Source organism: Nyctereutes procyonoides, unplaced genomic scaffold (genome assembly GCF_905146905.1).
Source record: "Nyctereutes procyonoides isolate TBG_1078 unplaced genomic scaffold, NYPRO_anot_genome, whole genome shotgun sequence".
NCBI classification, from domain to species: Eukaryota; Metazoa; Chordata; class Mammalia; order Carnivora; family Canidae; genus Nyctereutes; species Nyctereutes procyonoides.
The window spans coordinates 79,157,955-79,171,846 of record NW_026575140.1 but is presented as its reverse complement, the minus strand read 5'-3'; the positions used below and the strand labels follow the sequence as shown (position 1 = coordinate 79,171,846).

Sequence of the window (13,892 nt, the reverse complement as noted above, 5' to 3'; positions counted from 1 at the left end):
TTCATAATAATTTTAATGTTCCAGGTAGTTTCTTATAGTTAAATTCCTTGAAAGCTAGGAAATACAAGGGTAGCAAATATATTAAAATATTTAATGAATCAGTAATGAATCAGGATGATTTCAATGTCCATAATAAACTAGAGTGATTTATTATCTATAATTTAAGGTGACTTTTTTTTTAAAAGCACACATTCATGCATCTTCAAAAATGCAGTTCAGTTGCTGGGAATCATTGACATAATGTGCGAAGGGAATAATTTGGAGAATCAGGCTAATGACTGGTGGCCCCAGGTTTGAACTTTAAAACTTAATTAAGAATTTATTATAGGGACACCGAGGTGGCTCAGTGGTTGAGCGTCTGTCTTGGGCTCAGAACATGATCTCGGGTCCTGGGATCCAGTCCCACATCAGAATCCCTCCAGGGAGCCTGCTTCTCTCTCAACCTATGTCTCTGCTTCTCCCTCTCTGTCTCTCATGAATAAATAAATAAAATGTTTTTTAAAAAGAATTTATTGGGATTCAAACCACTTGTATACATCCATTTGATCCTGATAACAGTATTTTGAGAGAGGGTCATTTTTTGAGATGGAAAATTGAGGTACTGAGTATAAAATTATTATCAAAGAATTTGAGCCAATATTTGTTTTGTTTGGATGCAAGTATAGCGTTTCATCCATTACATGTGGATGCCCACAAGTATGGGCAAGTCATTACATAGGTATTTTCAGGGTGTTTTGTCCTGGCTAGGGTTTTTTTCTGATTTGCAAACGAAATATGTGAAAATCTCATGTTGACACATTACTTAAATATCTTTTCAATTTTTATCTTTCACGTAGAAAACATCGTTGGTCCCAGCCTGCAATGTGGGGTGCTCTTGTCCCACAGCAGGTTGTAGTTTGGGGCAGCTGAATTTCTAAGACCCTAAGATGGTGGGAGCAGGGGGACCTGGCCAGATGACCAGCCGCCACCAGCTGTGGCACAGCATCCAGCATGGAAAGGTTTGGTGCCAACCGGGGACATCTGTCAGGTAGCACAGGAGACCCAGGTCAGAATATGTGATGGAGACTAGTGGTTTCTGCCCTTACCTTCCTGCTGGTCCACCTCACCCAACCTGGGAACCTGCAGGGCTCTGGCAAGATGGCGGATGTTGGCAGTTCCTGAGAGGAACGTGTCAGCACCACAGTCTGTCCTGGCTGACCCCCCAGAGCAATAAGGAGCTGCTCACAGCTTAGAACTCATTCAGTGTGGGAGCAACGAACATGATCAGGATGTGCCTTGAAGACGAGTGGTCACATAGGAACATACACACACACACACACACACACACACACACACAGAGCCATACACTGCCATTGATAAACTGAGAAGGTAGTCATACAGTTACAATCATGAGTAAGTGACACTGATATTTGCTGTTGTCCTTGGACACTATGACTAGGAGTGTAAATTCCCAAGTTGTGTACATAAGCTTTAAGAAAAACTTAGGTATTAAAAACTTAGGTATATAAAAAATACAACCCTTGTGTCAGAGATCCAACCAGAATACTTATTTTTAAGAAGGCAAAACAATGGTATATGTCAATTGTAGCTCAATAAGGTGGAAAAAAACTAAAATAAAACTTTCACAAAGAAATAATTTATAGATAAAATATAAGCAAGCTCAACATTAATAAAACTTTACTTCTGGTGAAAAATTCCTCAAACCAATATGTGAAACAAATATTCATGAGAGGATGATTGTGGACAACATTACCACGGAGAACTATACATGTAATATATTGCATGTTGATGACTGAATATATCACTTTTTTTATGAGCACATCTACTTTCCAGTGTTTATTTGCTCTGGGACTGTGTTACTTTGTCTTTAAGCTTCAACAGAGCTTTCTTCACTTCCTTGTTCCTCAGGGTGTACACCACAGGGTTTAGAAGGGGTGTCAGCACCGTGTAGAAGACTGCCACGACCCCATCCACAGCATCCCTGGAGCCTGGCCTCAGGTAGATGAAAACACAGGGAACAAAGAAACAAAGGACCACAATGCAGTGGGAGGCGCAGGTCTGAAAGGCTCTGTGCCTCCCCTCTGAGGTGCGGATCTTCAGGATGGAACAGATGATGGACACATAGGACAACACTATGAGGAGGAAGCAGCCCGAGGCCACCACCCCAATGTTGACAAAGATCACTATCTCATTCACGGAGGTATCTGCACAGGCCAGCCTGAGGATGGGAGGGGCATCACAGAAGTAATGCTGGATCTGGCTGGGCCCACAGTAGGGCAAACGGAATGTCAGCATGGTCTGGACAGCAGAGTGCAGAGAGCCACTGAGCCACGTGCTGGTGGCCAGGAGGGCACATGTTCTCCCCCTCATCATGCTGGCGTACCTGAGTGGGTGACTGATGGCCAGGTAGCGGTCATAGGACATGACTGTGTAGAGGAAACACTCGGTGCTGCCCAGGAAGTGGAAGCAGTAGAGCTGGGCCATGCAGCTGTGAAAGGAGATCATCCTGCCTCCTGGAGACCCCAAGGTCATCAGCATTTTGGGCACAGTGACTGTGGAGAACCACATGTCAATGAAAGACAGGTTGGTCAGGAAGTAGTACATGGGGGTGTGGAGGTGAGAATCCAGCATGATCACCAGCAGGATGAGGAGGTTCCCCATCACGGTGAGTACATAAATCACTAAGAAGATTGTGAAGAGGGGGATGTCCAGGGCTGGTGCATGGGGAAGGCCTATGAGGATGAATGTTGTTATGAGGCTCCTGTTTGTCATTTTCCACAGCTTTGGTGTCTCTCCCTATGGGAATAGAGAGGGTACTCAGCATTGAACTGAAAATTTAAAATCCATTTTCATGTGACAAGTACATCATCCATGGTAGATAATTCTAGAATTTAACTCAACTTGTCTTCATTATCATCCTCTCTCTCTCTTTTTCTCTCTTTTGCACACAGAGAAACACAGGCACACATAAATATATGCACACACAGCTACATGTAGAAGAAAGTTTGAAATCCATTATATTAATCTCTGGTATATATCATGAATGAACACAAGCTTAGCAGCATAAAACAACGCAAATTTCCATTCTTACAGTGTTGAGTCACGTAAACTGGGTGTTCTGCTCAAGGTTCAAATCAAGATGTCAACCGTGTATTGAATCTCATCTGAGGTCTGGAATCTTCTTCTAAGTCTATGGATATCATTAGCAGAATTCAGTTCCTTGCAACTTAAGACAGAGGTGTCTGACTGTCTTGCTGGCTCGTAGCAGGGTTCCTTACTCTCAGCTTTAGAGCCCACCTTCAAGTCCTAACCATTTGGCCACCCGATTAAGTGGCAGAAGCTCCTTCAAAACCAGTAGGAGAACCTCTCTCCAGTTTGCTGTGACAAATTGTGATGTAAGAGAATACATCAAGAGTGTTATGCCAAGACAGTCTCAAGGGGAGACGATTCAGCCAGGAGTGTACACTAAGGGGCAGCAATGGGGTTGGGGGTGGGGCTTTTGCAATCATCTTTTCTTTCCAGAGTTCATGGGGAAATTTAAAAAAACAAACAAACAAGAATTTAATTGTTGATAGCACTGCACATTTCAAAAGTCTACAGTACTCCTGAATAATGTTCTCGGGTCCTCATATGCAATTCAGCAGTAGTAATGCCAGGTGAGATATGATAAGTTAAATAAGACAGTAGTTGTAAAATCCCTAATAAAGTCTGGTACTTGAGAGATGCTCAAGAAATGATAATGAATCATACAAAATTGTTGCCTTGTGATACAGATCTACCTGCCTATCTATATCTACCAATCTGTCTATCTACCAATCTATCAGACTGGGAATGGTTGGGAGAATAAACTTTCTTTGTGCTGTAGAGGCTTCTCAGTTTCAAAGCTAGATGTTTGAGGAGCCCTTCATCACTGTATTGGGACCGGTATCACAGTACAATCACTAATTGGTTAAAAAGGAACTTCTATCAAAAGAGGTTGAGAAACTCAACTCCATGACATGATCCTTGTAATCTTCCATATGATCCAGAAAATTCCAAGCCTTGTACACTGCTGGCTCCGTGCTTCTCTTACACTAGGCTATCCTTTCTGAGGCTCCAGGAACATAAAATTCATATGTGTCTTCCCAAACACAATCCACTGTCAGTTTTCTACTTTCATCCTTCCATCCTAAATATCTGGATATTTTCTAATTTGCCATATCTTGAGATAATATCCCTCCATCCACCGTCCACTCCTCATATTCATAAATTCAGGCAATGCCCTTCTAAAAGAAGACCTCTCCATCAAGTGTATGGCTCTTATTTACAACCTACTACCTGAGACAGGAAAAACAGAACCAACTCCAGAGGAAAGGATGCATGCCAGCTTGATGTCAAGAAATGTTGGGACTCTGTACAATGAAAGGTCAGACAATATTGATATTTTTTATTTAATCCAATTTTGTCTTGAGTACAGGATTCTTATTATTATTGCTGTTATTGTTATTATTTTTTTAAGGAAGACTATGTAACTGGCTCCATAATATGAGAGAAGCCATGATCTCTGTTTTCAGCAAAGCTTAGACAAAATATATCCTGTGTTTAGACAATGTGGCTTAAGCTACATCAAAGCTACAATTTTCATGGGTGAAAAAGAGTGGGAGATTCAGGCTTCCAGGTGTGGAATGAAGAAGTCATGGGAATAGAAGGCACAACATAGAAAGTACAGTTGATGGTATTGCAACAGCGTTGTATGGTGACCCATGATAGTTATGTTTGTGGTGAGCATAGCATAAAGTACAGAGAAGTTGAATCACTATCTTGTATACCTAAGAATAGTGTAATATGGTGTCAATTATACACATGAAAACATTTTGAAACCAGATTTTTCAAATCAGAGAATAACAGAGCCAGAATTATCATAATCACACATATGGATATCAGAATTCAAAAAATGGTAGAAATGTATCTGAAATTTCTTCTTTACCAGTGGGATCCCCTACTCAGGATAACTTCACAATCAGATTAGATGAAATAGGAACATTTTCATTGGGTAAATTGCAAAGTAGCCTAAGACTTAACACAGACTTTCAATCACAGGTGTCAATGTGCGTGTGTGTGTGTGTGTGTGTATGTGTATGTGTGTGTAAAGAAAGAGAGGGAAACACACAGAAAAAGGGAAAGAGAAACTTGGTAACCCACTGTGGAAGGAGGTCTAACAATGCCCAAGCATCTTATCTCTCAGTGGAAGTTCAGAAGGGAAAGTAGGAAGAATAAGAGAAATCTACTATTTTAAGAACTCACCTTACAGTATATGATTCATTTCTGCATAAAACTCATCTGTGTTTTTTTTCTTTCAATTTTTCACTGTCAAGGCAGTAGGTCACAAATTATTACTCAAAGAACCAGTACACCTATGATTCTTTGGTGAGAAAGAATGGCTCACATCTATTCAAGATTCATCTAGTAGAAGTGCAAGGAATGGAAACTAAGATGGCTAGATAGGTGGAAACTTAACTTGATTTAGTGTCTAAGGGAATGGATTCCTCTTGGGTCTTCAGATTCCCTTGATGAGCAGAAAAACAACAAGAAGAGACTAATGAAAGGTTTCTGATAATCATGAATATGTTACCCATTGTGTTTGCTTTTTGAACCCTCCTGAGAAGAGCTCATTTCTTTCTGAAACTGATATTTATACCTAAGTAGAGGGAAGGAGGACCTTTTCCCCCCAACAGGGTTACAGATAAACACATAAGTGGTGACTCTCAATATTGTCCAGAATCCATAAATGGTCATCATCTGTTCCCAAGCTCCATTTCAATGCAGCTCTCTCTTCCACCATCTTTTTAAGGTGTGTTAAAACATCTAAATTTCCAAACTTGTTTTTTGTGGTTTAGAGTTTGAGTGTCTTCGTTGAAGGAAATACCTAAGGACACATAACTATTTCCCAGTTGTATAAGTAATAGAGTGCATTGATGTCTCAACTTTTATGTTCTTATAAGCATGTGTAAACACTTGATATACTAAAGTAGTTCTTAATTTGTAAGTAAGCTTTTCATGAACTTTATTGATTTCTTTGTTTTGAGGCAACAGCCTTTTTCTTATCGGTTTGTCAGAACTTTTACAAATAAGATAACTAATTTAAGTTACTAATATCAACGTCTGTTGCTGGCTTGGATACAGTGAAAGGCTTCATCCTACTAATGTTGGTACAAATCTATACAGCTACAGAGCCTTCTTTAGGAAAGCAATATGACAGTAGTTATTGATGTTTAGAATTCGTACGCTCTTAATTCCAATAATTCAACATTAGGAATCTATTCATTGGTAAAAAAAAAAAAAAAAAGCACTAATCAGAAGTGGCCTATTTCAAACAATTGTTTTGGAGATCCTTGCTGGCTCAGTCAGAAAAGCCTTGGACTCAGTCCGGGGTCATGAGTTAATGCCCCACTTTGAATGTAGAGATTACTTAAAAAAATTAAAAAAATTAAAAGTATGTGTTCATACATGATTTCTAGTGATGAAACAACTGAAAACCAAGTGAATATCCTTAAAGAGAAATGGTTGAATAAAGTGTGGTACTGCTACATCATAAATATGAAGCAGTACCTGAAAGATTATAACTATACCAGTTAACTCTGTGTGGCTTTCATGAGATATTTTCAATAATGCACAGTAGTGTTGTAAGCACTGTACCATCTTTTTAAGGAAAACAAGGACAATTTGTATGTTGTAGGAGATAGATAAAGGAACAGAAGGATAAAAATGAGATTATTGATCTGCAGTTAAGAGGTGATGTTGAAAAAAGACAAAAGAATTTTAAAGATGGGAGCAATAATATATCATATATGATATAATCTAATTAATTTAAATTAGGTACATTATTATGTGCCTAAAGACACCAGAAAATTAAAGATTTGGAAATTGATAAGTTGACTTGCAGTGATGGTCACAATATATATTTTAAGTGTAAAAAGTAAGCTAAACTAAAATTTATACTTCACTTGAAATACATTCTTACCCTCTCCCCACGACCCACACACACTCATGTAACAAACCCCTAGAAAAGCCAAGTTTGATTAAACTTGGAAAAGGAACAGGAAACAGGAAAACCAGGAAGAATTATTTCAAAATTGTGCCTAATAAGTTTGTAGTGATGGTCCACAGACATTTCCATGGAGAGTTCCAGTCCACGGGGGCTTACCCTCACCACAAGCATGAACATGCTGCAGGATGCTATCACCCTGCCTTTCAAATCTTTATGCTGCTAATCCTGTCATGGTCATCACCCAAATCATCCTCTCTTGCATGTGCCTTTAATTGCCCTTACTTCTGACCCAAAATCTAGGTTAATATATCTTATTGGTCAGTCCAGATCCCATGACCATGTTCCATATTTACTAGAGGGAATGGGAAAGTATCTGGTATTGCTGTTTCTGTAGCAAAATGCAGGTCCACTTACTGCAAGAGGGTTTAAATGATACATAGCCAAAGTATATGAACAAATAAGCGTGCCAATAAAGATCCATGTCTGACCACGGCACTGACTGCACACCATCTGTATACATCCTCTCCTGCCTATTTACATGCACACAATGTCAGCACCTGCCACAGAGCAGCTGTATTCCTCATGTCACTCCCTTCATATAGGGAGCCATTCTGATACATCACCATTTATTCCATCCAGATCCAGATCTGAGTGATGTCAGTTCCATCTCTAGTCTGAGACGACTCTAACTCATCGTGGTGTGCCTTATGGACAAACTAGTAAAATTTCTGTGAACACATCTTAGATAAAATAATGGACTGCATAGAGAAGAGGAATGAAGCTCTGTAAACACATACATGCCAAAGTAATGTAGAAATATATGTAGAAGTACAAGACTTATTTTGCAACTGGTTATGAGGAAATAGCTAGCATTAAGGACTTCTGTCTTCTTCAACACATCCTCTTATCAGGAAACTCAGCATGTCAATGTTGCCGATGGGGTGAATCACACCATTGTTTCTGCAAGACACAACCATGTTTTGATCTTGCCAATTTATGCTTCAGTCATTTATGATTAACTTTTACGTCTGGATGTAGTTATATGCAGGGGCTTCCCATGGAATTACCTAGCTTCACTGCCCGCGTCAGGAAGGAAGCAAAGTAGACAAATTACTGCCTTACGTGTTTGCCCAAATACTTTTTCAGCCAGAGGATAAATGCCAGCAATTCTACATTTTATGTCAGATGACAGGGCAGATATTTTTCATCATGTAATGGGCCAAGAAAATGAAACCTTGGAGAGCCCCTCCATGTGGAAATAGGAATAGCAAGGGAAGTCGTGTCCTTCATCCTACATCAGTACATCACATAGATCCTTGAAACTATGTATTTGGTATTTCAGGAGTAAAATGAAATAGAAGAAACTGGAGCATAGTACAAGCTGACATTGCTGAACATTATCAAACTGGACCGGATATTGTGGACTAGGCTAACTCATCCCAAGACAACTAGATGACCCCAACTGTCATTGAGGTGGCAGTTTGTTTCTGTAGGTTTTACTCCCACAATGCAGTAGAGATATGAATTTGTAGGTCATCTTGGTTATCTTCTATTTCCTGCACACCAGCTCCTATTAGTGTGATGTCCCCAGTATAGTTAACTGACATAATATTCTGGGTGTCCATAAGTGCATGAGTCACTACAGCTAAATCGTTACCCAACATAACCAAAACTGTACCTGTCATATATGTGATAAAATCCATTCACCAGTCAACGGACATTTGGGCCTTTTCCATAGTTTGGCTATTGTTGATAGTGCTTCTATAAACATGGGATACATGTGTCCCTTTGAACTAGTATTGTTGAATCCCTTGGGTAAATACCTAGTAGAGTGATTGCTGGAACGTAAGGTGGTGAGTATTCAGGTGTGCACTTGTGATGAGCCCCAGGTGTTGTATTTAATGCTGAATCACTAAATTGTACACTTGAAACTAATATCACACTGTATGTTAACTAACTGGAATTTAGATAATAACTTTTAAAAAGACACACAAGGGAACCCTGGGTGGCGCAGCGGTTTAGCGCCTGCCTTTGGCCCAGGGCACGATCCTGGAGACCCGGATCGAATCCCACGTCGGGCTCCCGGTGCATGGAGCCTGTTTCTCCCTCTGCCTGTGTCTCTGCCTCTCTCTCTCTCTCTGTGACTATCATAAATAAATAAAAAATTTAAAAAAAAAATAAAAAAATAAAAAGACACACAAAAAGTTAAGTAGGAATTCTTAATTTTGATAAGGATGAATTATCAAAAACATTCTAAAGATAGAGCAAGTGGTAAGTTACACCTTGAGAGAACATGCTTACTACACATAAACTAAAGAGAAAAGAAAAAGTATTAGTTGTAATATAGAAAAATATTTAAATCAAGAAGTAAAAGAAAAACAAATATAATAGGCAAAAGTCACACATAGACTTTACAGAGAAATGGGAAATGAGAAAGGTTGAAAAAGCAAAGAAATCATGCTCAACTTCCTTAGTAATCATATAAATGCATATTAAAACTACAATAATAGAGTCACCTCGGTGGCACAGTCAGTTAAGCATCCAACTCTTGGTTTTGACTCAGGTCATGATCTCAGGGTCATGAGATCAAGGCCCTCATCAAGCCCCATACTCAGTGTGGAGTCTGCTTGAGTTTCTATCCCTCCCTCTGCTCTGGCCCTCCTCTCCACCCTCTCTCTTTCTCAAATAAGTAAATAAATCTTTTTAAAAACCTACAACAATATGTAAATCTATGCTTTTAAGATTGGTGGAAAAAAATGTTTCATCTGCGAATATACCAAGTACTAGCAAGAATGTGGACCACAAGAGCTTATATATGTATGTATATGTATATATATATATGAATATTACTCAGCAATTAAAAAAAGAATGAAATCTTGCTGTTTGCTATGATGTGAATGCAACTAGAGGGTATTATGCTAAGTGAAATAAGTCAGTCAGAGAAAAATAAATACCATATGATTTCACTCTTATGTAGAATTTAAGAAACTAACAAAAGCAAAGGGGAAAAAGAGGGAGAGAGAGAGAGAAACCAAGAAACAGATGCTTAACTGTAGAGAACAAACTGATGGTTACTAGAGGAGAGGTCAGTAAGGGGATGAGTTAAATGGGTGATGGGAATGAAGGGGTGCACTTGTTGTGATGAGCATGGAGTGATGAATAGAATTGCTGAATCACTATATTGTACACCTGACACTAATATTCCAGTTAACTAACTGGAATTTAAATAAAAATCTTTAAAAAAATAGTCCCTCTTTACCCCAGCATCAGGAAGCCTATCTGGAGATTCTCTCAGTTGCTGAGAACACCAATTCCACCCTCACACTTGTAAACAAGGAAATAATTGCAGGGTAATTTCACATTCTGCTATGGTGGACTTGATTCAGATCAATGTTTTTATATATTATAATGTCCCTTACATTACTTGTAGATATGTATCCTTGATATTTCAACCAATTCAGTTTAGATCTCTCTTCACACCTAGTGAAAATGTTTTTTTTTTTTAAAAGAACAAGCAGTAACAGGTGTTATCAGATGTAGAGAAACTTAAATCTCTATACATTGCTTCTAAAAAAGCAAAAACGTATAGCCACTTTGGAAAAAAATTTGGCACTGTCTCAAATAATTTCACTTGAATTTACCATATGATCTAGTATTTCCATTTTTACAAATCTTCACAAGAGAAATGAAAATTTATGTCCGTAGAAACATGAATTCATAGTAGAATTATTCATAATAGCCAAAGCATGCAAACAATTAAGTCTGTTATTCATTGACTGGTAAATGAATTAAAAAAGAGAGCATATTCAAACCTTGAAATAGCATTCAGCAATAAAAAAGAAAGAAAAAAAAACACTAATGCAGTTCATAAAATGGATGGAACTCAAAAACAGTGTGCTAAGTGAAAGAAGCAGTCAAAAAGTCACATGTTGTATGCTTCCTTTATGATGACAATCTATAAAGAGAAAGTGTAGATTACTGGTTGCCTGGGACCCAGCTAAGACAGGGAATGACTACAAATGGTCAAACAGTTATTCCTGAAGTGATGGAAATGTTCTAAAATTCAACTGTGGTAATAGTTGCACAACTTTGTAAATTCACTAGGCATCATTGAATTGTATACTTAAACAAGTGAATTTTATGGTATGTAATATATACTTTAATAAGCTGCTGAAAAGAAAAATCTAAAGAAGGAAAGTCAACTGAGTGACACACAACAGCATTTAAGTAAATGGAAAGATAATGTTTCCTCAAGAATGAGTATAATAAAACATTTAAATTTCTCCTGATTTTTACAAATTTTTATTTTGAAATGTTAAATTTACAAGAAAGTTTTAAAAATACATGTCATGAGAATAAAAGGCACAGCATAGGGAATATATAGTCAGTGGTACTGTAATACTGTTTATGGTGACAGATGGTAGGTATACTTGTGAGCAAAGCATCATGGGTAAACTTGTAGAATCCCTATGGTATACACATGAAACAAATGTAACATATTATGTCAATTATATTCAAATAAAATCTTTTAAAAAGAGTAGAATCACATATACTTGGAGCCACCTTCCCCTAATGTTAACAATTTATAAGCCAGAATAAAAGTACAAAAATCAGGAAATTGCCAGTATCATATTATAAACTCAACTACACACCATGTTGAAACATTACCAGTTTTCCCCCAATATTCTTCTTCTACTCCAGAGTCAAGCACAGGATCTTAGTCATTTCCAATCTGTGACAGTCCTCATTCATCTATTGTAGTTAATGAGCTTTACCATTGTTTTTTTTGTTTTGTTTTGTTTTTAGCTTTACCATTTTGATGAGTACGGGATAATTATTTTATACAACGTCTGTCATGTTGGGTATGCATGATGCTTTTTCCTGGGCAGATTGAGCCTATGCATTTGGGGCAATAATACCACAGAAATGATTTTATATCCCTTGTAGGGCATCATTTCAGGGCATACATGATGTCAGTATGTCGTATTATTGGTTATGTGAAATGTCTTGGGGTGAGATACTTTGAGGCTATGCTTAAATTCCATATCCTGCCAAACTATCACTCACTGATTTTAGAATTCATTCCTGTATTTTGCCTAAAAATATTACTTTGTTGATTTGTCTAATGATGACTTTAAAGAACTTTTCATTTGATCCTCTACATTATTAATTGGAATTTTTGTAAGGAATAACTGGTTCTTGTTCCCCAGTTATTTATTCAATTATTTGTATAGGTAAGGATTCATACATATTTGATTCTGAGATTAAATAAAATCCAATATGATAATTATTTATGTAGTTATTCAATTGTACTCACTTTGGTTATTTGGAGATCCTCAGTCTGTCACCTCTATCTTCTTGACATGCTCCATCTTTTTCAAAGACTTCCTTATTTCCTAACACAACAAGATATTCCAGGATCCTCTTGTAATAAAAAATTTTTATATATATTGGACATCTGGGTGGCTCAATTGGTTAAGCATCCAACTCTTGATTTTGGCTCAGATCATGACCTCACAGTCATGAGATCAAGCTCCACACTGGGCAATGTGCTGGGCATGGAGCCTGCTTGAGATTCTCTCTCCCGCTGCCCCACCTCCTCCCCTGAATGCTGTCACTCCCTCATTCTCTTTTTTTAAAAAAAAAACTACAAATATTGGAAAAAATGGTGGAGAAAATGGAGCTTTCATAGATTGTGGGTGTGACTGTAAAATGGTGCAGATACTTGGGAAAACAGTTTGGAATCTCTCCAAAAAGTTACCATATGGCCATTAAGGAGGACACTTGAAGTAATGAGCACGGAGTGTTGTATGGAATTGATGAAATACTGAATTCCACCTCGGGAAAGTAATATACAGTATATGTTAATTAAATTTAAATTTAAAAAAATTTAAATTACCATATGACATGGCAATTCCTCTCCTAGTTAGATGCCAGTGTTCTCATGAAACATGTTCCATTAAAACTTATCTATGATGGGACGCCTGGGTGGCTCAGTGGTTTAGCCTCTGCCTGCAGCTCAGGGCATGATCCCAAGATCCTAGGATTGAGTCCCACATCAGGCCCCCCCACAGAGAGTTAGCTGGACTTGGGTTTACAACCTATCATCACCATCGCGGTAGCTTTTACTCTATGACATGTGACATAGCACAATACCCTCACTTTTTCTGAACTGGTTCCCCAACCCAAGAATTTCTCCATGACCCTTTCCATATGAGATATTACTACTTCAGAGAAAGTAAAACCGCTGCGCCACCCAGGGATCCCCAGAAACAAATTTTTTATAAAATTGTCCATAATATATTTTATCACTTCTGGCATATGAAAAAATCTGGCTAGTAACTGTCAATCTCTCATATTTCTATGTGATTCCTCTTTTCCTATCTCTCGTCAAGGAACATTGCCTGCATATGCCAATTTTCATGAGTAATTAATGGAAGCCCTGGGAATAGAGCAATTATATACCTTTCGAATATCAAAATAAAGAATAGCTTAGAGATCATGTTGCTTAACTTTATTTTACAGATAATAAAAGTGAGTTCTAGAGAGATTAAGTGAAAGAGGGGTAAAGTGAAATGTTCTCTAGGAACTTAGAAGTAAGGATAATCAATTTATTGCTGAATATTAAAATTAAGAAATTATGGGGATCCCTGGGTGACTCAGTGGTTTAGCACCTGTCTTTGGCCCAGGGCATGATCCTGGAGTCCCAGGACCGAGTCCCACGTCAGGCTCCCCGCATGGAGCCTGCTTCTCCCTCTGCTTGTGTCTCTGCCTCTTTCTCTCTCTCTCTCTCTCTCTGTCTCTCATGAATAAATAAATAAATCTTTTAAAAAATTTTAAAGATTACTACATAAGTGATCTAAAC

General features: G+C 38.1%; 1 protein-coding gene across 1 annotated transcript; it reads right to left on the bottom strand.

Annotated features, from left to right (window-relative positions):
* Window positions 1-1,836: 1,836 nt before the first annotated feature.
* Window positions 1,837-2,772, bottom strand: LOC129497845 (olfactory receptor 10G9). The gene has a single exon (XM_055307032.1). The coding sequence runs from the start codon at window positions 2,770-2,772 to the stop codon at window positions 1,837-1,839; it is 936 nt and encodes a 311-aa protein (XP_055163007.1).
* Between the last annotated feature and the right edge of the window lie 11,120 nt (window positions 2,773-13,892).